The 22,746-nt window shown below is 50.6% G+C and overlaps 2 protein-coding genes across 2 annotated transcripts in view; both read left to right on the forward strand.

The window, feature by feature from the left end:
* Nucleotides 1–22,746, forward strand: part of ARCN1 (archain 1) — a 281,523-nt gene that overhangs the window by 181,592 nt on the left and 77,185 nt on the right. The gene's annotated exons all lie outside the window — the stretch shown is intronic.
* On the forward strand, nucleotides 5,442–22,133 carry UBE4A (ubiquitination factor E4A). The gene is made up of 19 exons (XM_056860822.1): nucleotides 5,442–5,671; nucleotides 7,992–8,203; nucleotides 9,072–9,184; nucleotides 9,685–9,837; nucleotides 9,926–10,085; nucleotides 10,395–10,597; nucleotides 10,931–11,122; nucleotides 12,562–12,895; nucleotides 13,756–13,882; nucleotides 14,352–14,659; nucleotides 15,112–15,244; nucleotides 15,845–16,032; nucleotides 16,248–16,348; nucleotides 16,435–16,548; nucleotides 17,901–18,075; nucleotides 18,161–18,341; nucleotides 20,057–20,204; nucleotides 20,654–20,811; nucleotides 21,998–22,133. The coding sequence occupies exons 1-19, from the start codon at nucleotides 5,442–5,444 to the stop codon at nucleotides 22,131–22,133; spliced, it is 3,366 nt and encodes a 1,121-aa protein (XP_056716800.1).

Raw genomic sequence — 22,746 nt, forward strand, 5'->3', positions numbered from 1 at the left:
AAATCAATACTTCTCAACTCATAAAGACACACTGAGGACCCCGACGAAACCCTCCCCGCCACCCTGGTGGAATAAGGAGCTATTAGCTGTCAAGGCCCTGAGCACCATGCCCCCCCCCCCGCCTTTATTTCCTTTCAACTAATTTTCATCTGTTTTCAATATTCTGTGCCCCTGGAACATACCCAGGCCACTTTGGGTTGTTTTCTTATTTCTGTTCGTTAATATACAAAGTAATACTTTTCTGCATGCCCAGGCAGCCCTCTGAGGATGTAGAGATCCCTCCTTTGTATATCGGGTGGCCCCGTACGGATAGGCAAAACCACACAGCAGGCCCAGCCACGTTTAGGGACTGAAAATCCAGGAGAATCCTCAGGCATGCAGAAAAATCCAACCTAAAGAACCTATTTTTGGGGGGGAACCCAAATAGCCTAACTCTTCCCTTTTTTTGGACAAGCTTCCCCTAGAGAGGGATGGCAGCAGCTCCAGGTTTCCCCAGGTGAGGCATCTGCTCTAGACCCCTTTCCGCTGGGGTTCTGGCCAGGCCACGGGAACCAGGCAGCATTGGGGGGGCTTTAGCTGATTACCTCCATTCCAACGTAGACAAAGTTTGTTGCTGTTAGATCTATCGGGGTCTTCGCCAAGGTGGGACATCCCACCCTGCTGAAATGCCTGAAGGCAGTTTTTATTTATTTATCTTAAAATGTATTAGCGGACTTTTTACATTATAAGAGCACAACGTGGCTTACAATGTAAATAACAACAAAACACAGTAAACTACATTAAAAACACTAGTTAAAATTAATAATTTTAAACTGCTGGTAGGCAGAAGAACTAATCAAATGCTGCCATAGATAAAACTATCTTCAGGTACCTCCTGAAGACCAAGAGTGAGGGGGCCAGGCACATTTCCCTGGGGCAGTTGTTCCATAATTGTGGGGCTACTACTGAAAAGGTCTTTGTACCTGTCAGAGTGTTAAGGGAATTAGAGAGGGCCTCTTGGCTTTAGTGGGGGGATTTAGCTACGGAGATACTTAAGAGCACTACAAGAAGTTTTGCGCTGAATCTTTTCCCAATGTATATGGAGGATGAGCAAATCAGTGGAAAAAACTTTCAATAAAGAAATGTTTGTATTGAAAAGAGAGTTTTTATCGAAGGGATTTAAAAGGGGTACAAGTGCACACAAAACACAATATAAGAGCACACACAAACACACAAGCTCTATAGGAAAAAGGGATAGAGGGAAGTTGTATAGCTACCTGTCAAAGGAGATGGATAAAGTCCGGGGAAAGTCTGAAAACCTCCAGACTAACAAAGACAACATTCAACAATAGCCATGCAGATTAGCCTTGGATTACACATTAACAGATCACTTCAGGATACAATGGTTCCATATTAACATACCATACCCTCATTAGCACATTACCTTAATACTTACAGGACAATGATTAGCACATTACTTTTGCAGGACAATACTCAGCTCAAACCCAACCCCTTTCTGACTATATATTACTCTTCCTACACCCTTGACACTGAGAGACACTGTCCTTCAGTGTTACTACTCTGAAGATGCCTGCCACAGTTGCTGGCGAAACGTCAGAAAATAAAATTCCAAGACCACAGTTACACAGCCCGGTTAACCTACAAGAACCAATGAACTCTGACCGTGAAAGCCTTCGACAATATTCCGGGGAAACAGCTGCTTGGAGAGATCAATGACCAGCGTCTCTCTCTGGGAAGAAGCTGCACAGCAAAGTACGGGGCACGACACTTGGATCCAAAACAAAGTTCCAGGAGTCATAGCAAATGTTGGCTATACTTATACCAAAATTCTGCCCTGGAGCAGGGTGACTTCACCGGTAATGGTGGTCATTGGGAGTGGACAAAGGCTGATTGCTTCTGGATTGGACTAGTCATTTGAGTAAGAAGACAGGAGCTGAGGGAAGGTGTGAGACAAGACCCTCGTGGTTATGATTATGTATGGATAAGTATCCACCATAGATTTTTAAATGGAGAAAGATATTATGGGACCTGTTCCCAGGAAGGGCAGAGGGTGAGTCATGGGGTGCTGTTGACTTCTAATTCTGATGAGATTACCTGGCCCTCCAACCTTGAGAAGGGAGGTTCCAAGAGTCTGAAGGGAGTTTGATTGTTTCCAAACTCTGGTTTGATTAGCATACCTATTGCAAGGAGAGCATGAACACAAATGCAAAGGAGGTAATATCTTTCCTATTGTGTGAGGTTTGCACCTGGAATTGAGCTGGGGGGAGTCATGAAGGAGGCTTGTTCTTGCCCTCTCAGCCTGTTTGGAGCTATCCCAATATGGGTGCCAAGGGATGGCCATTTTGTCCCTGGCAGCCCAGCAGTGCCTGCTCTTGTGCTTCACTCCGTTCCTGCACTCCTAGGGTAGATAGGTGGCCCAATAAGAGGAGCTTCTTTGGTCGATGAGAGTCAAGAGGGCCTCCCTCTCCCTGCGATCCTAGTCCCTGGTCAGGAATGTATGAGAGAAGACAGTCCTCCAGACATCACGGTCCCAAGCCATGCAGGGCTTTAAAGGACAAAAACAACACGTAAGAACATAAGAAGAACCCTGCTGGATCAGAGCAGTAGTGAACTAGGTGTGGGAGCGGATCAGTAGCCAGTGTAACTGATGTAAGACTGGGGTCATCTGATCCTGGTCCTGACCAGCCGTCCTGCCTCAGCATACTGCACCAGCTGCCGCCTCTGAGCGTGCTTTGAGCCTAGCCTCGAATCCAGCAAATTGCAATTGTCCAGTCTAGATGTAACTAAGGCATGGATCACTGCGGCTAGATCAGACTGACCCAGGAACGGATGTAGGAGACGCACCAGCTGAAGGTGGGCAAAAGCACTCCGGACCAGGACAACCGCCTGGTTTTCTAAGGTGACCGCTGAGTTGACCTGCAGCACTCCCACGTGGTGAGCCTGATCCTCCAAGGCAGGTGTCAAGCGACCATCTTCACCATGGAAGGGGCTAGAGTCTTGCTTCTTCAAAAGAATGAAAGCTGGGAATCCAAAGAAGCAGACAGAGGGCTAACATTCTAACACCATAATGCTAAGTCCATTGCGCATTACAAAATCCCTCCAGTGGCAGGGGCTGTGGTGGAGAAATAGCTGTTGGGGTGGGGGATGCAGGGAAAATGGTACTGATGAGGGTAGAACCAGGAAGATATGGACTTTTTTGGTCACATGGTGACTTTTTGGCTTTTATTGTGGAATCCTGGGGGCCCATGCAATTGTGAATGTTATTTAAAAAGAATTCATACATACAACTATAAAGCACGAATTTGTTTTCAAGTACGGTTAAGGGTATAATGAAAGGCTGTGGCAGGTCAGCGGGAGGTACTATGAAGATTGGAAAAGATTGCAGGAAAGTCGGGAGAACCCTGGGAAAGGCACAGAAGCACCGCATTGTGGGGAACAGGGAAAAAAAAGAAACAATCCCACTTCCCCGTGAGTGTGTGAGTGACAGCCCGAGGCAGGAGTTTCTTCCTTCTCACCAAAGGTGGGAGAGCAGCTGGACAAACCAATTTCACTGTAAAACTGGATCATGGTGAAAGAATGAACAGCCTCCTCCAGCCATCAATTGGTAGGTCTTCCCGCCTCCATTTGTCCTCACAACAATCCTGTGAGGTAGGATAGGCTGACAGTTACTGGCAGAGTGAGCTGTGTGGTTGAGTGGGGACACGAACCCAGACCCCCAACTGCAGGGAGGTCAGCAAGAGCACTTCTGCGCCCTGCATACTCGAAGGTTGACTGGTGTAAAAGCAGTGGTGGTGGTGGTGGTGGTGGTGGGGCTCTTAGAGGCTGCTGAGTTCACATTGTTGGCCTCCATAGCAGGGCTATTGTGGTATGAAGAATAGTATAGGTCATAGGGTCGCCATGAGTTGGAAGAAACTTGACAGCACTTATCACACCCACACACCACAGGATACTGTAACTCTCTTACTAAGTATTTATGTAGGACTAGGGTTATCCTGGTCTTCCTCCAAGGAGCTCAGGATGGTGTATACTGCATTCCTCTCCTGTATTTTACCCTCACAACAACCCTGTGAGGTAGCTTAGGCTGCAAGAAAATAGTTAAAAGTCACCCAGCGAGCTTCACAGATGAATGAACATTTGAACCTAGGACTCCTACTAGATTCTACCCCAACTGCTACACCAAAGCAGCTGCCAGCCCTCCCCTCCAATCAGCAGTACTTATTCATGCTCTTACGTCCTACCCTTTTCAAATGCGGTCACAGATAAAACTATCTTCAGCTGCCCCCTGAAGATCAAGAGTGAGGGGGCCTGGCACACCTCCCTGGGAGCAGTTGTTCCATAATTGTGGGGCTACCACTGAAAATGCCATGTCCTGCATATTGGGGGATTTTTGTGTGTATAACTTGTTTAAAATTGTTTGTGGTATGCTGTAAATTAAAATGATGAATTGTTTTGGGCTCCACAATTTAAGAAGGATGTTGACAAGTTGGAGCGTGTCCAGAGGAGGGCGACCAGAATGGTCAGAGGTCTGGAATCCATGCCCTATGAGGAGAGACTTAGGGAGTTGGGTTTGTTTAGTTTGGAGAAGAGAAGGTTGAGGGGAGACATGATAGCCATGTTTAAACATCTGAAGGGATGTCATGTTGATGAGGGAACTAGCTTGTTCTCTGTTGCTCCAGAGACTAGGACACGGAGTAATGGATTTAAACGAAGAGAAAAGCGATTCCACCTAAACATTAGGAAGAACTTTCTGACGGTGAGGGTGGAATGCACTGCCTCTGGGAGGGTGGTGGAGTCCCCGGCTTTGGAGGTCTTGAAGCAGAGGCTGGATGGCCATCTGTCGGGAGCGCTTTGATTGTGGGGTCCTGCATGGCGGCGGGGGGGGGGGGGTTTGGACTCGATGGCCCTGGCGGTCTCTTCCAACCTTGTGCGACTTTGTGATTTGTGATTTTGTGTACTGTACCCTTACCGTAAAAGTACAGACTGAGAAATAGTAGGACTTTTAGTGTTTGGGTTAAGTCCATAGTGCTGTTTATTTTTGACAACTTACATACCTTACAGCACGATTGCGGTTTGCATATGCTGCTAACTGCCTGGAGGTTGGCAACCCCACGACATGGGGCGGGAGGTCGTTCAGCGCAGGAAGGCCCCGCGGCGGCCTCTCTGGCCCCTCCCCGCCTTCCTCTCGCAAGCCCCGCCCACTCCTTCCCCGCTGCTTCCGGTGTGAGGCAGCTCTTCTGTCTCCTTCTAGTGACGTGCCCGCGCGATCGGGTGACGTCGACGTCGCCCAGCTGACAGGCTGGGAAGTGGCGAAGCGGCCGCGACCCGCGGAGGGGCGGCGTCGAGCCGGGCCTCGGTCGGGATCCCCCCCCCCCCAACACACGCACGCACGCACACCCGGGGGCGGCGGCGGCGGCCTCGCATGGAGCGCGCTGGGCGGTGACATGACCGACCAGGAGAACAACAACAGCGGCGGCGGCATGTCCGGCAACCCCTTCGCCGCCCTCTTCAGCTCCGTGGCCGACGCCAAGCAGTTCGCCGCCACCCAGAAGCAGCCGCCGCAGCCGACGCCGTTGAGGCCGCCCGCGGGTGAGAGGCCGGCGCGCCCCGGGGAAGGGAAGGAGGGCACGGAGCGGGCGGGCCGAGCGAGCCTGGCGCCGCGGGCCCTGGGTGGGTGGGTGGGAGGGGGGGCACCGGCCGGCCGGCGCTGGGGAGCCGCTCCCCGTCAACGGTGCGAAGGGAAGGGGGGGGTGTCTCGGCGCTAGACTGAGGGAGGCGCGGCGGGCCCCGGGAGCGCCCCAGGCCCGGCCGCGAAGGCCCCGGAGCGGCTCAGCACCCGGCCTTAACTGCGGGGCCAAAGTGGCTCCCTCGTGCCTGTGGCGTCAACTCGGTGGCTGGTGGAAGGCAGGCGGCAGGGCTTGAGATGACGGCGGGAAAGGCACCGGCTGGACATTTGTTTACTGTGGGAGTCCTTCAGCAGTGAATTGGTTGCCCTGGGAGCTGGGGGTGAGCCCACCCCCGACAGTCTTTGAGGAGAGGCTGGACGAACCCTTGTCAGGGATGCTCTAGTCTGATCCGGCAGGGGGTTGGACTAGGTGGCCTGTATGGCCCCTTCCGACTCTTATGATTCTACACTTCCCACTAATTTAATTCTCCTGGGAGATTCTTCATTTGTTTTGCAGCTTTTTATTCCAAGGAGGACAGGACCAGCAATGACTATGCCATGAGGGCTAAACATAACCCCCCTTTCTGATTGTCAGCTGGAGAGGGGGAGGCATAGTAGTATCTCTATATCTCTGCTGTGGGGTGGCCACTGCAGGAAACAGGATGGTGGATCAGACCAACAGTCTAGTAGGGCTTTTCTTAAGAACATAAGAAAGTCCCTGCTGGATCAGACCAAGGCCCATCAAGTCCAGCAGTCTGTTCACACAGTGGCCCAATCAGGGGCCTCTAGGAAGCCCCCAAACAAGACGACTGCAGCAGCTCAAGCCTTTGGGATAAGAGTCTCAAAAAACACTCTTCAGTTGTTGGTGAGGGGGGAGGGCAAGTACTTCCGCCACCCATATGAGCCCCAAATGGAAACCAGCAGCAAAAGGGGGCTCAGCCTGCCAACCTGCTTCCTAAACCCAGGGTGCCTCCTGCTTGTGAAGAACTAAAATAAAGGACAAGTATTCCCACTGGGGAAAAAGGGAGCTCTCTGAAGGCCCACTGGATATGGTGGGGCCAGGAATGACAATTGCTCACCACCTCCCTAGGCAGCCTATTCCACTGCTGAACTACTCTCACTGTAAAAAAAAAATATATCCTGATGACCAGACGGTACCTTTCTGCCCATAATTTAAACCCATTATTGTGAGTCCTAACCTCTGCTGCCAACAGGAACTGCTCCCTGCCCACCTCTAAGTGGCAGCCCTTCAAATACTTAGAGAGCCATCATGTCCCCTGCTTCAAATCCTCACTGGCTACCTGAATCCCAGACTCTTAAGATGGAAGCGTGCAGCTGTGCATCCTGAAGAAGTGCCCATTTGGGCAAATCTCTGACAGAGGCGAGTTCCCTGCGATGGAGCAGCCTGTAATAGCTGCCCTGGTTAGGCACACAGTTGGTAACCACATAGTTATGGGTACTGTGTTGGGACATTGCAGGGAAGAAAGAGCTAGAAATGCCCGGCCTGGGTGTGGCTGGCAGGCAGTCTCCAGAGGGGGCAGCACCCTTGTGAATTGGCAGGGTCTACTTCCCTGAAGCTGATGGTATCGCTTGACTCTGATGGTATTGCTTTACTCTGCTCTGGTTAGACCTCATCTAGAGTACTGTGTTCAGTTTTGGGCACCACAATTTAAGAAAGATGTAGACAAGCTGGAACGGGTCCAGATGGTGAGGGGTCTGGAGACCAAGTCCTATGAGGAAAGGTTGAAGGAGCTGGGTATGTTTAGCCTGAAGAGGAGAAGACTGAGAGGGGATAAGATAACCATCTTCAAGTACTTGAAGGGGTGTCATATGGAGGATGGTGCTGAGTAGTGTTCTGTTGCTCCAGAAGGTCGGACCAGAACCAACGGGTAGAAATTAAATCCAAAGAGTTTCCGTCTAGACATTAGGAAGAATTTTGTAACAGTTAAAGTAGTTCCTCAGTGGAACAGGCTTCCTCGGGAGGTGGTAAGCTCTCCTTTCCTGGGGGGTTTTAAGCAGAGGCTAGATGGCCATCTGTCAGCAATGCTGATTCTATAACCTTAGGCAGATCATGAGAGGGAGGGCACCTTGGCCATCTTCTTGGTATGAAGTATGGGTCACTGGGGGTGTTGGGGGGTAGTTATGAATTTCCTGCATTGTGCAGGGGGTTGGACTACATGACCCTGGTGGTCCCTCCAGTTCTATGATTCTGTGATGCCTTCCTTGAGTTGAAGCCAGTTCTAAGGCCCAGGCCCTGTGAGTCCCCTCCTGCTTCTTGACACTGCCCTCTGAGGGGAAGGGTTGGCTGTTTGTGGCCACAATGGGCTAGGCTAGACTTCTCGTTGACCAACTGTCCTCCTGCAGTGGAAGAAACCTCCGCCAGCCAGGATGAGTCCGACAACAGCGTGTCTGAAAGTCTGGACGACTGTGACTATTCGGTGGCTGAGATCAGCCGCTCCTTCCGCTCGCAGCAGGAGCTCTGTGAGCAGCTGAACATCAACCACATGATCCAGAGGATCTTCCTGATCACTCTTGACAACAGTAAGTCAGGGGCATCTCCGGGGTGTGTGTGGCACCCAAACTGTGGGATTCCTCCCCTGGTGAGATTATTGTGTGTGTGTGTGTGTGTGAGTGTTTTAACATTATCAGTAGTCTGCCTTTCTCACTGAGAATCAAGGTGGATTACTTCATGTAAGTCAAATACAATCAACAGAATGGGACATCCAGTAGGACTTGCAATAGGGTTTTGATTGCAAAAATTTAAAACTGAGCAGAAATAAAAAGTGTTTAAACATGATATGTTAAATGATGCAGAAATTATCTAGTGGGAGCATACTTGTAGCAGCAGGCAGTACACAGCAGTATAGTCTACAGGCCCTACCCCTTTGCCAAAGCATCTTTGTGAACCATTTCTTTACAGTACAGCCCCACCTGGGTAGAAAAAGAAAAAAAATCCCTCCTAAGTCATTCAGTTTTGCATAGTTTGCGGAAAACCAGGCCGGTGGCTTTCCTATACTGATCCGCCTTCCAGTTTATGTTGTTTCATATATGTATGTATTTAAAGCTGGTGCTTAATGTCTTTTTAATTGTTGGCTGCCTTGAAGGCCCTCATTGGGTCGAAAGGGAAGATAAAAATGTTTTCAATGAGTTTCCCAAACACTGACTTAGCTGAGCCCCCCCTCGCCCCCACCATGTGTGGGAAATTTCTGTTGGGTTCATAGGAAAGTGTTGTGAGATAAATTTTTGATGGCTGTAGAATTTTAATGTTTCTGTTGTATACTTATTGGTGGCTTATGTTAAGTTGTGTTGATCCATGCAAAAAGCAAGAGTTAAAATGTTGGCAGGTGCTTGCTGGTGACTTGGATGGCCACCCTTCTGGGCTTCAGTTCTCCCCCCCCCCCATCCACAGGTGATCCTAGTCTGAAAAGCGGCAATGGGATTCCCTCGCGCTGTGTATACCTGGAGGACATGGCAGAGGAGCTGGAGGACCAGGACTGGCTGGACATGGAGAATGTAGAGCAGGTACCCAGTGGCTTCCCCGGCTGCGGATTTGTTAAGGTTTGCCGGGGTGGGGTGGGGTGGGGTGGGGTGGGGGAGGCTGGCTTTGCCCTTCAGATCGAGCTGGCTGCTGTGCTTGTAGTTTGGATGGATGGTCTTGTGAGTTGGAGATTTCGGTCTTCCCTAGGAATGTTTGTGTGGCTTGGTTTCTACACCCACCTGGGTTGTTTGGTTGAGCTTTTCCTTGAATCATAAAGGCACTTCTGCTTTGTAGCCCATAATATTTAGTTTTTATTTATTTCAAGCATGTATATGTCACAGCTCCAGAAAAAGTCCAGTAGTCCAGATAATCGTAATGATTGCTATTAGGAGTGAAGGGCCTGGCCCTGAGTGCCAGGGCTCGCCTGCGTAGCCTTCTGATGGACTAAACAAGGAGTTGTAAAGGATAGATAGCAGAGCCCTTTCCCCAGATGCCCTTGGGCACACCTTGGGATCTATGTCCTGTGTTGCATTTATGTCTCCAGGCACTCTTCACTCGTCTGCTGCTCCCAGAACCAGGGAATCACTTGATTTACATGACTGCCACCACCACACCGAACCTCTCCGCGGAAAGAGAGGCAGGGGAGAAGCACATTCTGCAGTATCTCTTTGCTTGCTTCCAGAGAGCAAAAGAGGAGGTTTGTAAACGCGTGGCACTCTCCTTGCTAGCCTGCTGGCCCTGAGCAGAGCAGGTCACAGACAAAGTGCTCTCTTCTGTTGTCCTAGATCACCAAAGTGCCAGAGAACCTTTTGCCCTTCGCAATGCGCTGTCGTAATCTGACAGTGTCCAATACCCGCACAGTCCTCCTCACACCAGAGATTTACATCAACCAGAACGTCTATGAGCAGCTGGTGGACTTGATGCTGGAGGCATTGAGAGGAGCTCGTAAGTTGAATGCATGAAGCTGCCTTATACTGAATCAGACCACTGGACTATTGAAGTCAGTATTTTCTACTCTAATTGGCAGCTGCTCTCCAGCGTCTCAGAGGCAGAGGGTCTTTGACATTACATACTGCATAATCCTTTTCACTGGAGATTCCGGGAATTGAAGCGGGGACCCTCTGCATACAAAGCCAGTGCTTTGCCACTGAGCCACGGCCCCTCCCTTAAGCTATGGCAGAGCCTCGTGTCCCATAGAAGTCTTTAAAAGATGCTTTTTAACCGGCTTTTCCTTTCTCTCACCCTCCTCTGTAGACTTTGAAGAGGTAACTGAGTTCCTGGAAGAGGTCATAGAAGTCATTACCATGGATGAGGAAGTGCGGACATTTGGGGAGGTCATGGTGCCTGTCTTTGACATCCTTTTGGGACGGATCAGAGAACTGCACCTTTGCCAGATCCTCTTGTATTCCTACCTGGACGTGCTCCTTTACTTCACCAGACAAAAGGATATCGCCCAGGTGAGCACTTGGCTGTCCTCTCCCGGTGGGGCCAGGGAGCAGCAAAGCAAGCTGCCCCTGAACCGTCAGCTGCTGCCCCAGCGCGGCTGCTCGTTCTGTGCAAGACTGCAGGGGTTTCACACGTGTGTGTCCTCGCTCTCTCACTTGTCCTGATCCACCGGGGCTTCGTGTGTGGCCCCTGGGTTCTAGACGTGACTGTGATGTGGACCAGCTTCTGTTGCAGAGTCTTAATTCTCTGAAGGGAATGGAAAAGGACCTTATTTGTTAAAAGTTCATGTGGTGGCTGTTCCTGTGGTCTTTGTTGATCAACACCTTCAGCTTCCGTTTGTTCAGGTCTTTGTAGAATACATACAGCCAAAGGACCTAACCAATGGGCAGCTGTACCAGAAGACTTTGCTGGGGACCATCTTGAATATTTCATGCTTGCTGAAGACTCCTGGTGTTGTTGAGAACCATGGCTACTTCCTGTCCCCATCTCGGTCCAGTCCTCAGGAGATCAAAGTGCAGGAATCCAACATACATCAGGTTAGTGGAAGTGCCTCGTCAGTCACAGCCGTTGATGCTCATGTAACTGAACCAGGTAGCGAGTACTCAAATTAGAGGACATTAGATAATGACCATTGCTCTCTCTCTTGAACAAATTAACACTTATGTCCTGCCATTCCTTCCAAAATAGATCCCTAAGGCAGCTCACAACCAAGGCCTCAACGTCCAGAACAACCGTGCAGGCTGATCAACTAACCACAGCCAATCAACAGGGAAAAGCGAGAAAAATAAGTCAAGCAGGCAGATAGGTTTCTTTTCCAAAAGGGCCAGCAGAGAGGGCCGGGGAGCCCTCCTTGGCAATGCCTGCTTGTGGGCCCTCCTCACTCTGTATGTCAGAGGGTGAGGCCTTAGAAGAAGGTCCAGGTGTAACGAGAGATTCCCTCCCACATTCAGTTAGAGGATCTGAACAAAACACTTTCCAAAGGCTTTGCCTCTGTAAACCATTCAGCAGCCAAGTTCCCCAGGATTTATCAAAGGGTGATCATCAACCTTTAATGCTGATAATGCAACAGAGGAAGGAGGGAGGAGTTTGGTCCTTTGAACTTTATGCAGCAAACCAGACAGAAAACCTGTAGAAATGTTTAACTTTTATTGAGAAAAGAAATTATTGTCTTTATTAAACAAAACAGAAGGAAACACAAGCAAATAAAAATCAACCCTACAATTATTGTTAAGATGAATGCTAAAATTATCAAAGTTACGAGCATTGTTTAATCATATTATAGCGAGTTATAATTTAAAAAGCAAATCAGGTCTTAGCTTTTTGTCTCACTGCTTTTAGGGATTAGCAAAAAGCCCAAGTTACGAACTCAGAGGAATCTAATTTGCTTGTCACAATAGTGTATATTTATAGAAAAATATTGGTATTATCTTTTTATAAATCTGTTCTGTCATAATCGTGATTATTATCTAGATAACTGATAACTAAAGGAGATAATCAACACAAGTGCAAATAAGCCAATCAGCATGTACATATAAATTACATCTGATATAGTAAGATAAAACCAATCTAACCCTTAATCTCTATTAAAAAGCAAGTAATCTAATTTTTCTGTAACTGCTTCAATTAACTGTTCAAGATAAAAGTAACTTTAAGCAAACAAAGTTAATTGAGTGCTTGAACTCTCATCTTGTAAACTCACCAAGAAAAGGTTAGTGATATCATATCTGTCACTACACAAGACGACTCGCTTCCTGGGGGAGAGTGTGGTCCTCAGGACAGAAGAGCAACTTGCCTGTGCTGGATGGGCAGAAAGTTAACCAGCTGTCTGGCTGGCCTCTAGGTCCCATATTGGGAAATAGCCCTTGGTGAGCAATCTTGAGACCCAAAGGCTGTTAATGATGCCCATGCTGGAGTGTGTGTTTGTGCGCGCATGCTCACATGCACATGTGTGTTAACAGTTCTGTCTTGGCACCAGTTCATGTCCCAGTTCCATGAGAAGATCTACCAGATGCTGAAGAACCTGCTGCAGCTGTCCCCACAGACCAAGCACCGGATCCTGTCCTGGCTTGGGAACTGCCTGCATGCCAACGCAGGCCGCACCAAGATCTGGGCCAACCAGATGCCAGAGATCTTCTTCCAGATGTATGCCTCAGATGCCTTCTTCCTGAACTTGGGGGCTGCCCTCCTCAGGCTGTGCCAACCCTTCTGTAAGCCCAGGTCTCCCCGGCTCCTCACCTTTGACCCCACCTACTGTGCTCTGAAAGAGCTAAATGAGGAGGAGCAGCGGAGCAAGAATGTGCATCTGATAGGTGAGCCACAGGCTGCGGGGCTCTGCCCAGGCATGTGCGACAACTGCATTGAACCTGGCTCTTGGGAAAGCCTGCCACAGGGTGGCCCTGAAACTCTCGAGCTGACCTTCCAGGCTGTTCTCTGGAGGGACTTCCTGCTCATCTGTAGGCTACACTTTCTAGAAACTTTACTAGGCTTTTCTTAATGTGTTGTGTCATACCATAACCCTTTACTGATGTCAGTTAGGTCTCTCGTGCTTCAGAATGCTTCTTCCTTCATTGGTATATTTACCCGACTTTATTGCTCTTCTGCTTCTCTTTGCCACATGGGAGACAAGAACCTCTGATCTCTCACGTTATCTGTTCTGTATAGCAACCTGGCTGGCCAAGACCTTACGTAGAGAATAAGACCTGATTTATGACATCTGCCCTCTTTACTCCCCTCTCCCCCTTCCTTTCTGTAATTTGCTAGTTAAATATGAGAAACATTATTTTCTCTCTTTCCATTGTATCTGAAGAAGTGATTTCTGACTCACAAAAGCTCATGCTGAATGAACGTGGTTTAGTCTTTAAAGTGCTTTGGGATTCAAGTCAAATTCCACCCCAAAAACCCTTGCAAGGGAGTATATAAGGGAAGTTGTTTTGGGCTCAAGAATAGTAATAAAGAACTGATAATTTTAGTGGTATTGTTTTTATTGTAGTATTTTAGTTGTTGAACTGCCCCCAAGCCGGTTAGAGAGGCAGCATATAACATTTAAAAAAAAGTGAGGATGAGCTGTGGAAAACAGCATCCTTACCATCTCTTTCTGTGGGGGGCAGGGGGCGGGGGTTGTTTGCTTATCAGAGCTGGTGGAGAGCCACTCACTTTCCCTCCCTTAAAGGTCTGGAAAAGGAGACCTGCTTGATCCCAGCTGTGACAGACCAGGAGCCCGAGTTTGCTCCCAGCTACAACCTGGTGACGGAGAACTTGGTGCTGACCCAGGACACACTCCACCTGGGCTTTCACAGGTACCGCCTCCACAAGGACCAGTTGGGGGCAGGAGTGGCAAAGCCGCTGGAAATACCTTTTGCCTACTGACTGCGCTGGCAGCTCTAGCAGGTGGGAAGGACCAGAGGGACTATCTTTACAGGTTCTGTTTGGTGTGGAAATAAGCGTGAGGACAAACATGCTTAGGTCGAGATTGCTTCCTAGAGAGACTGTAACAGGGCTGTGAATGAAATTCTAGGCTGCTGTCCTGAAGGGCAACTCCTCTCCAGTCCAGGCCACCTTTCAAAGAATGGATTGCACTTTTCAGGGGATTGCAGCCTGTCTGGTCCAGCAGAGAGAGAACTGGCCTGGGTAACCAGGGTGCTGGTCTTTGCCTCTGCCGTGGCTTCATGCGGGCAGCTTGTGCTCTTTTAAGTGAGTCGTCTTATGCTCCATCTTTGATCCTTTCCTTCCTTCTGGTTGATATTCGTATCGGTGTGGGTTGTACAGGTTGCATGACCAGCTGATCAAAATCAACCAGAGCCTCCATCGGCTGCAGGTGGCCTGGCGAGAGGCTCAGCAGAGCTCCAGCCCCACGGCGGACGGCCTTCGGGAGCAGTTTGAGCGCCTCATGACCATCTATCTCTCCACCAAAACTGCCATGACTGAGCCACAGATGCTACAGAACTGCCTCAACCTGCAGGTGTCCATGTCACTTCTCCTGGTCCAGCTGGCCATCGGAAACCAAGGCACCGAGTTTGCAGACCTGACATTCCCGCTGCCAGAAGTGAAGGAGAGTGCACTGGCCTATGTCCCAGGTGACTGACATCTCTTGTGGCCAATGGGGCGCTGTCAAGCAAGGTCTTTCCCTCTGCAATCATGAGGTGTTGCTTGTACCTGTTGGGCCTCAAGCACCACAAACTTGGGGGCACCTGCTCTTCTCGTTGGCACTGGAAGCATCTGGCACACACACACCTATATATTAAGGCCTTGTTAAGTTGCCTGCATTGGGGAATAGATTTTTGGCAGTGTCTGTCTTATAGGGGCTTAGCCTGCCATGTGCTGTCATCTGCCACTGGTAGAGCGAAAGTGTTGTCCATTCCAGAGGAGGCTTTGTAGAACGGCATGAGTTTTCAGCCGCAGGAGTGGGTTGCTGCTCTGAGCCGTGGCATCAAGCAGCCATTCGGTGTGCTGTGGGGAAGGGGCAGGGGGTGGCTCAGTGGCCAGGCCCGTGCCCAGCAATCAGCTAATCTGAGGCTTCTGTTCACAGAGTTCTTTGCTGATAACTTGGGTGACTTCTTCATTTTTCTGCGCCGCTTTGCTGATGACCTCCTGGAGACGTCGGGTGACTCCTTGGAGCGTGTCCTGGACTTTGTGACTGTTTTTACTGGGGATGTGGGCAGGTAAAGGCATCTGTGGCTGCTTTCCCACAAAGGCTTAATGCATTTGCTTCTAGTGAGTTTTGGGGGCTGGGGGGAGCAAAAAGTGTGGTCCAGGCAAAAGCCTTTGTCCCCAGCTGCTGTTCCTCCACTTGCTGCCCTGGATGGTCTTAGGCTGTTCAGACCACTGGTGGTAACGTATTCACTAGAGCGTTGCCCAGGCCTGTCTTTCCATAGGTTCCTGCATCTCTGCTACATGCCCACAAGCTGGCGTGGCACGCCAGGCCAAGGACAGCTCCTTGGCAGGGCAGCTGTTGCTGCTGTCAGGAAAAGCAATGAGTCCAACCCTCTGGAGTCTTGCAAAGGCCAAACAAGCACTGTGAGCCTAGAAGGCCAGAGGATACTTGTACAGTTGTTGGGGCTACATTGTTGAAATTAATTTGAAATATTTATGCCCTGCCTCTCCATACAGACATCTGACAGGTGGCTTCCTATGGTCTTCATATTCTGCTTCTGTGGCAGCTGTCACTCTTAGATGAAAGTGTGTCAAATGAAACTGCCAACTTCCAGATGATTGAAATGACAAGTGTCTCGGACATCCTAGCATTCTTCCATCCCTTGTAGGATGAAGAACCCACATCTGCGTGCCAAGCTAGCAGAGGTTCTGGAGGCCGTCATGCCCCACTTAGATCCGGTGCAGAACTCCCTTGTCTCCAGCGTCTTCCATCGTAAGAGGATCTTCTGCTCCTACCAGCACGCTGCCCACTTGGCTGAGGCGCTCATCAAGGTCTTTGTGGACATTGAATTCACAGGTGAGGCATTCAGGCCTCATGCCCCTCAGGCAGAGCCCTGGCGCTTGGCATCTTTTGTGGCAACACAGGGAGGGGGGAGGGGAGATTTGCTCTTCCAAGGAATTTGAGCCCCTTATTCTGCACCAGGAATTTTTCTCTCATGCTTTTCTTGCCCTTCCTCCAAAGCGCTCAGGATGACATCCGGTTCTCCCCCACCCCTTTCTTCCCCTGCTTAGGAGATCCCCATCAGTTTGAACAGAAATTCAACTACCGCAGACCCATGTATCCCATTCTCCGGTATATGTGGGGCACAGATGCTTACCGGGAAAGCATCAAGGTAAGGCAAGAGAGACCACACAGGTCACTTGGTGTGTGGCTGCAGTGGAGACTTGGGAGAAACAGCCGCCTCTTCCCACTTTGCAGGCACTGGCTGACTATGCACTGGAGAACCTGGAAGCGATGATCCCTCCTCTCTTTCTGCGCTTCATTAACCTGCTCATGAATGATGCCATTTTCCTACTGGATGAAGCAATACAGGTACAGTGTTTTCACCAAGTTGGGGTGGGGGAAGCAGCCTCACATAACTGTGAGGTACATGTTGCTTTTAGTAGTGCCTCTTGGAAGAATCCCCACACCATCGCAAAAACGTTTATTAGCCGCCTTCCTTCCTTATGGAGCTCAAGGAGGCTTACATTATAGATAAAATACATAAAACAGATTACATAAAATACATGAAACCAACATTTAAAATCACAGCTTAGGACCACTAGCAACTTAATCAAATGCAGTCCTAAATCAAACCATCTTCAGCTGTCTTTTAAAGATCAAAAGTGAGGGGGGCACTTGCACTTCCCCAGAGAGGCTGCTCTATAACCATGGGGCTGCCCCTGAAAAGCCCCTTTCTAATGTACCCACCAAATGAGCTTCTGTGAGGAGGGTCTCTCACCATGGTCTTAATTCCCAGGCAGGGACATCAGGGAGACGACTGTCCGTCAATACCCTGGTCCCAAGCCAGGTAGGGCTTTAAAGGTCAAAACAATCACCTTGATAGGACTCCAACCACTGTGCCATGCAGCCTCCCAGCACCAAGAGGCAGCTGTGAAGGATACTTGGGTCGATAGTATCGAAGACCACTGAGAGGTCCGGCAGAGCTAGCGCAGGATCACACCCCCCCGTCTGGTTCTCTGGAACGATCATCCACCAAGGCCGCCAAAGCAGTCTCTGTTCTAGTTCCCAGCTGGAAGCTAGATTGAAAGGGGTCCAGAACAACAGTCTCTTCCACAAGCCCCTGGAGCTGAGACGCAATCACCCACTCAAGCACCTTGGCCCAAAAATGCAAGGCTGGCGAGTGGCTGAAAGTTCTCTAATGCAGTGGGGGGCTCAGGGGAGGGTTTTTCTTCTTCTTCCAAAACAGGTCTAATCACTGTTTCCTTGAGCATAGGCAGCACAACTCCCCCTCTCAAGGAAGCATTTATCATTGCCCTCACCCATTCCTCAGCCAGGAAGGGCAAGGGCTGAGAATACAGGTGGGCGGTGCCACCTCTCCAAGGATCTTGTCTGCATCTTGCTCAACAAGCTGATAGGTATCCATATAAATTGGATATACGAGTGCCAAAACCACCTCATCTGAACACGCACCCATGCTGGCACCTAGCCCAGAGTGGATCAGAGCAATTTTTGTCTTCAAAGGAAGTAGCAAGTTGATCACAATGGGCAGTCGTGTGGTCAGAATCCAGCCCCCGAGCCACACAAAGCAGCTCAGCTGGACAATAATGTGCCGGTGCTTTCCCTCCTGAAGGGCGCTTTGAGCCTGGTTTTGGCTCCAATCATCACTGAGCAATGCTGTCACCACTCTCTACCCCTTCTCTCCCCCCCCCCGACCTTTGCAGTATCTGAGTAAGATCAAGATCCAGCAGATCGAGAAGGACCGGGGCGAGTGGGACCGCCTGTCCCCAGAGGCACGGCGTGAGAAGGAAGCCAGCCTGCAAACGTTTGGGCAGCTGGCTCGCTTCCACAACATCATGTCCAATGAAACCATCGGCACTCTGGCTTTCCTTACCTCAGGTAAAGGCACCCCTCTGCACCTGGGACTGAGGGAGGGAGCAGGGCTTGTGGGGGAGCCTAACGCATGGGCTGGTTTCTGTTGCAGAGATCAAGTCCCTCTTCGTGCACCCCTTCCTCGCAGAGCGTCTGATCTCCATGCTCAACGACTTCTTGCAGCACCTGGTGGGCCCCAAAATGGGGGCCTTAAAGGTCAAAGACTTCAGTGAGTTTGACTTCAAGCCCCAGCAGCTGGTTTCTGACATCTGCACCATCTACTTGAATCTTGGGTATGTCATGTGTTGGGAGGGAGGAAAGTGTGGGGTCTGGTGATGACTGGCCCTGGCAGGGATTGTTTGTCCTGGAACAGGTTGCCTGGAACAAAGAGAAAATAGGGGATTATTGGGATAGGGATTAGGGATAAAACAGCAAATATTGTAGTGTCCATGGATGGCAGACCCACGGTGCAACCTCGTTTGGAATACTGGGTGTAATTCTGGTCACTGTATCTCAAAAGCGACGTTGCAGAGCTAGGGAAAGTGCTGGCGAGGGCGACCAGGACGATGGAGTCAGGACACTTTTCCTGGGAGCAAAGGCTGGAGAGTCCGGGACTTTTCAGTCTGGAAAAAAAGATGGCTAAGGGGAGACATGATGGAGGTTTATAAAATTATGCATGGGATAGTGGATGGGAGAGGGGCTAAAAATATTTTATCCCCTCCCATAATACTAGAACTCAGAGAGAGAGAGAGCAACGTGAATGGGTGATGGGTGCAGGACAGACAGAAGAAAATACTTCTTTACGCAGCAAGTAATTAAACAGTGAAACTGCCTCTCAGTGGACGTAGTGATAGCCAGGAGCACAGGGGGCTTGAAGAGGGGGTTAGATGGATTCATGGAGGGGAGGGTCAGTCAGTGGCTACTGAAGGGGATCTCCACATTGACACACTGCAGACCTCCGAATCCCAGCACCAGCAGGCAACATCAAAGGAAGCATTTAGCCTCTCTCTCCTGCTGGTTGGCTCTCCGGGGAAGTGGTTGGCTGCTGTATGAAACAGGATGCTGGGCTTGATGGACCACTGGTCTGATCCAGCAGGGCTCTTTGGAGGTTCTTATGAAATCCAAGTAGCTGTTGCTTGCTAGCTGCCAAATCTGTCAACAATGGCTCAAGAATCCTCTGAGACAACTGACCGCTGGCCATCTCTAGGTACATCCCTTTCTAGTTCAGTGACGGAGGGCATCCTGGATGCCAGGCATGCTGCCCTCATGTCTGCCGAGCGGCAGTTTCTGTGGCTGGCCTTTTGTGGGCGCTCTGAGCGTGCAGGTGATGGTGGTCACAGCAGCCTCTGTGGCAGGGCCCTGCTCTCTATGTGTTTCCTAGAGAACGGGGGAGGCAGAAGTGGCTGCCCCCTTATCCAGTGAACAGGCAGGACTGCCCAGCAGGCTGGGCTTGGCTTCCCTGAACCACCAGCATTCTGGTCTATAGAGAGAGATCCCTGCAGGGGATGATAGCCTGTTGGACTTGGGGTACGGCTGCCTCAAAACCACTTTGTGCACACCTAGGGAATGCCCTCCCTTCAGCCTCGGATGCGGGAGAATATCGAAGTACAGAGAGATGCTTTAAGCAGGGTCCCTCAGATGGGTTCAAGGGCACAGAGGAGATGCTGTCTCCTCATGAGGGTAGCTCTGAGTTCCCCTAGCAGAGCTTCTGATTGTGCACCCTGGGATGGGAAGGAGGAGCAACCCGTTCCAAGGTAACCTCCACCACTTAGAGAGAAGCAGACCTCCCTATTCAGAAATGGCAAGGAGGGCCCGAGGATTCTCCCCCAGAAGGTTCTGCTTCTGAGCACTGCCACGCAGGAAGCAAGGAGTTGGCCTTGGAACCAGGGCAAAGGAGGGGAGTGCGGACTACCCTAGGGCTGCTGACGGAGAGCTGGCTGGCACAGAGAGGCAGCAGGCGGCCTCTCCCCTCCCGGCTGTCTCATTTCAGCCCCTTGGTCTGTTGCAGGGATGATGAGAACTTTTGTGCCACGGTGCCCAAAGACGGGTGGTCGTATTCCCCAACCCTCTTTGCTCAGACCGTTCGAGTACTGAAGAAGATTAACAAGCCCGGTGACATGATCGTAGCATTTAGCAACCTGGCAGAACGGATCAAGGTGAGGGGAGAGGGGTGGGCAGTGCCCCGATCCCCTGCTTACTAGTGGCTCAGTATTTCAGGTGGGAGAGGTGTGTGCGCGTGCACCTGCCCCAAAATCTTCCGCAGAGCACACTTCTCTCTCCTCTGTACTCCTCCTCGGCATACATGAGGTGGGTCTGGGTTTCTTTTGTGAGCTGCCCAGCATTTTTTAGAGAAGTGGCATCGATTAATAAAATCCTGCCTTTGCCTGGAAACCAGGAACCTACTGCCAAAGCAAAGCCTGGACTGTGGAGTGCGCCACCATGGGAACTCTGGGCATGCCTTGAGGGGAGATGCCATGGCTCCGAGGAGCACCTGGTTTGCATGCCGGTCGGAGGTGATGCAAAAGTCCCTCTGTGGCCAGGCAGAGTTGACCAGACTTGTCCCGGCCTGGCTCCGGGGAAGGCAGCTTGACATGTCCTCTTACAGTCCCTTGCAGACCGCCAGCAGCGTGAGGAGGAGACCTACTCGGATGCCTGCGATGAGTTCCTGGATCCCATCATGAGCACGCTAATGACGGACCCTGTGCTGCTGCCCTCTTCCCGGGTCACGGTGGACAGATCGACCATTGCCAGGCACCTCCTGAGGTATCCGGTAGCACAGGGAGTGGAGCAGAGCTGAGGGTGAACCTTTGACTCATTCCCTTTCAGGAAGAGTGAGCGTGCATTAAAGTCTGGGAACCTCCCCCCCCCCCCGCTTCACCACCTTCTCCAATCCCCTGATTTTTTCCCCCCATGGTACTGCATTTACCCTTTTCTTCCTATCTGCTGATTACGCTACACTCTTTCCTCCCCCCTCCACTCCCCCGAAGCAGAACTACTCACAAGACTGATGGATGCTTTGGGCTCTGTCAGAGCAGCAGAGAAGGCTTCCTAAATAAGGAGAAGTGTGTCCAGACCTGTGGTCTCGCCTGGGAGTCAGCAAAAAGCAAGCTTCAGTTTCTCTCTTCTTAACATCTTCTGTGGTCAGTGCAAAGCTGTCCATAGCCTTAGAGAGTTTCCAAGTTTGTCACTGATTTTAAAAATGTACGTGCTGTCTTCCCAGAGATCTGCTTGATGCAGTTCACAAAGTAAAAACCAATACAATAAATTACCAGTGTTGAAACAAGCCATAAAAACAGCATTAAGCAGCCTAAAATGATCAATCAATCTTTATTTTACGGTCATTTGACCAAAAGTAGAACATCTAATCAACAGCAACATAAATTTGTTAATAAAACAATATTAGGGAAGACAAAAGCAGCTAAACAAGATGGAACAGTTACAAGAGAAATGGGGAAAGAGAGGTGCTTTGACATGGTCACCTAAAGAACAGTACAGTAGGTGCCAGGTGAGCCTCAAGAAGGGCTTTCCAAAGACTAGGTGCAATTCAGTTGCCCCCTGCTGGGGAGGGGGGGGCATGGGAGCAAGGCTTGGAGGCAGATCTTGACCAGCAGGTTGGACAGTAAGGCAAGCAGACCCTGGCCACCATCCTTGCAGGGCCTTCAGGGGAGAACCAGCACTTTCAATTGTGCCCAGAAGCAAAGGCAGCCCCCGTAGGTGGGGGAGCCCAGGGGCGATGTTGCTGCTGCTGCTGCTGCATTTTGGAACAGCTGGAGCTCCTGTCCCAGTCCCCATGTGCAGCACGGTACAGTCATCTAACCTGGCTGTAATCCAGGAATGGATATCACCACAACCAGATACCAATTTTCAAGGAAGGGCTACAGTTGGTGTCCACTTATGGGGGCACAGCGGGATGTGGCCTTCCTGAACCCCTTCTGCTTCCTCTTTCCAGTGACCAGACTGACCCTTTCAACCGGAGCCCCCTTACCATGGACCAGGTCAGACCAAACTCTGAGCTGAAGGAACGGATCCAGCGGTGGCTTGCAGAGAGGAAGACGGCGCAGGAGCAGATGGGTGACATTTTGTGACCTGGCTTAGACAAAGCTGCTGTGACCTTCTCCAAAGCCCCCCCTCCCCCTGCCACAGGTGACTGGACACTCAAGCCCACCCACCCCCAGCCCAGAGTTGTGGGACTCCTTGGCTTTGGTGGAAATCTCCAAGTTTCTCCCTGGCTGATTTGTCCGCTGTCATGGTTCAGAGGCAGGGGCCGCCACTAACGCCACCCCCTCCCCCACTATTGCTGCTGCAGCTCTTGTACCAGAAACTTTTCTTTAAGTTCTGGTGTCACTGTGAAGGCAAAAGCTATCTTCTTCCCTCCCCCCCCCATTTTGGATTGGCCTTTGTTATGCAAGCCTGTCCCAAGTCTCTGAAGATGCTGGCCTGACCAAGGCCCCCTGCACCCCCCACCCCCGAGTGCAGCATCCACCACCTTGGGCTTAAAGGAGTGGGTTGAGAAGAATGAGATCCGGGCAGCTTCCAGGCCGGGTCATAGCTGTGCCAGAGGTGTTGGCCTGGCCCAGTTCATCATCGGAGCCACTGCTTCCTTAGCTTGGAAGCCTGCTGAGGAGTAAGCACTGTGTACATGTTCATACAGGTGCACGATAAATCCTGCCTGCGTTTGTACTGTGCCTGTTTTATGTC

This window comes from Euleptes europaea, chromosome 14 (assembly GCF_029931775.1).
Source record: "Euleptes europaea isolate rEulEur1 chromosome 14, rEulEur1.hap1, whole genome shotgun sequence".
Taxonomy (NCBI): domain Eukaryota; kingdom Metazoa; phylum Chordata; class Lepidosauria; order Squamata; family Sphaerodactylidae; genus Euleptes; species Euleptes europaea.

What these genes read in the sequence shown, in the direction of transcription:
- UBE4A (XM_056860822.1), top strand. Translation starts at nt 5,442, where the DNA reads ATGACCGACCAGGAGAACAACAACAGCGGCGGCGGCATGTCCGGCAAC. An exon ending in GACAAAAGGATATCGCCCAG is followed by an intron (nt 10,598 to 10,930) that starts GTGAGCACTTGG and finishes CCGTTTGTTCAG; the next exon opens with GTCTTTGTAGAATACATACA. An exon ending in TACTGGATGAAGCAATACAG is followed by an intron (nt 16,549 to 17,900) that starts GTACAGTGTTTT and finishes CGACCTTTGCAG; the next exon opens with TATCTGAGTAAGATCAAGAT.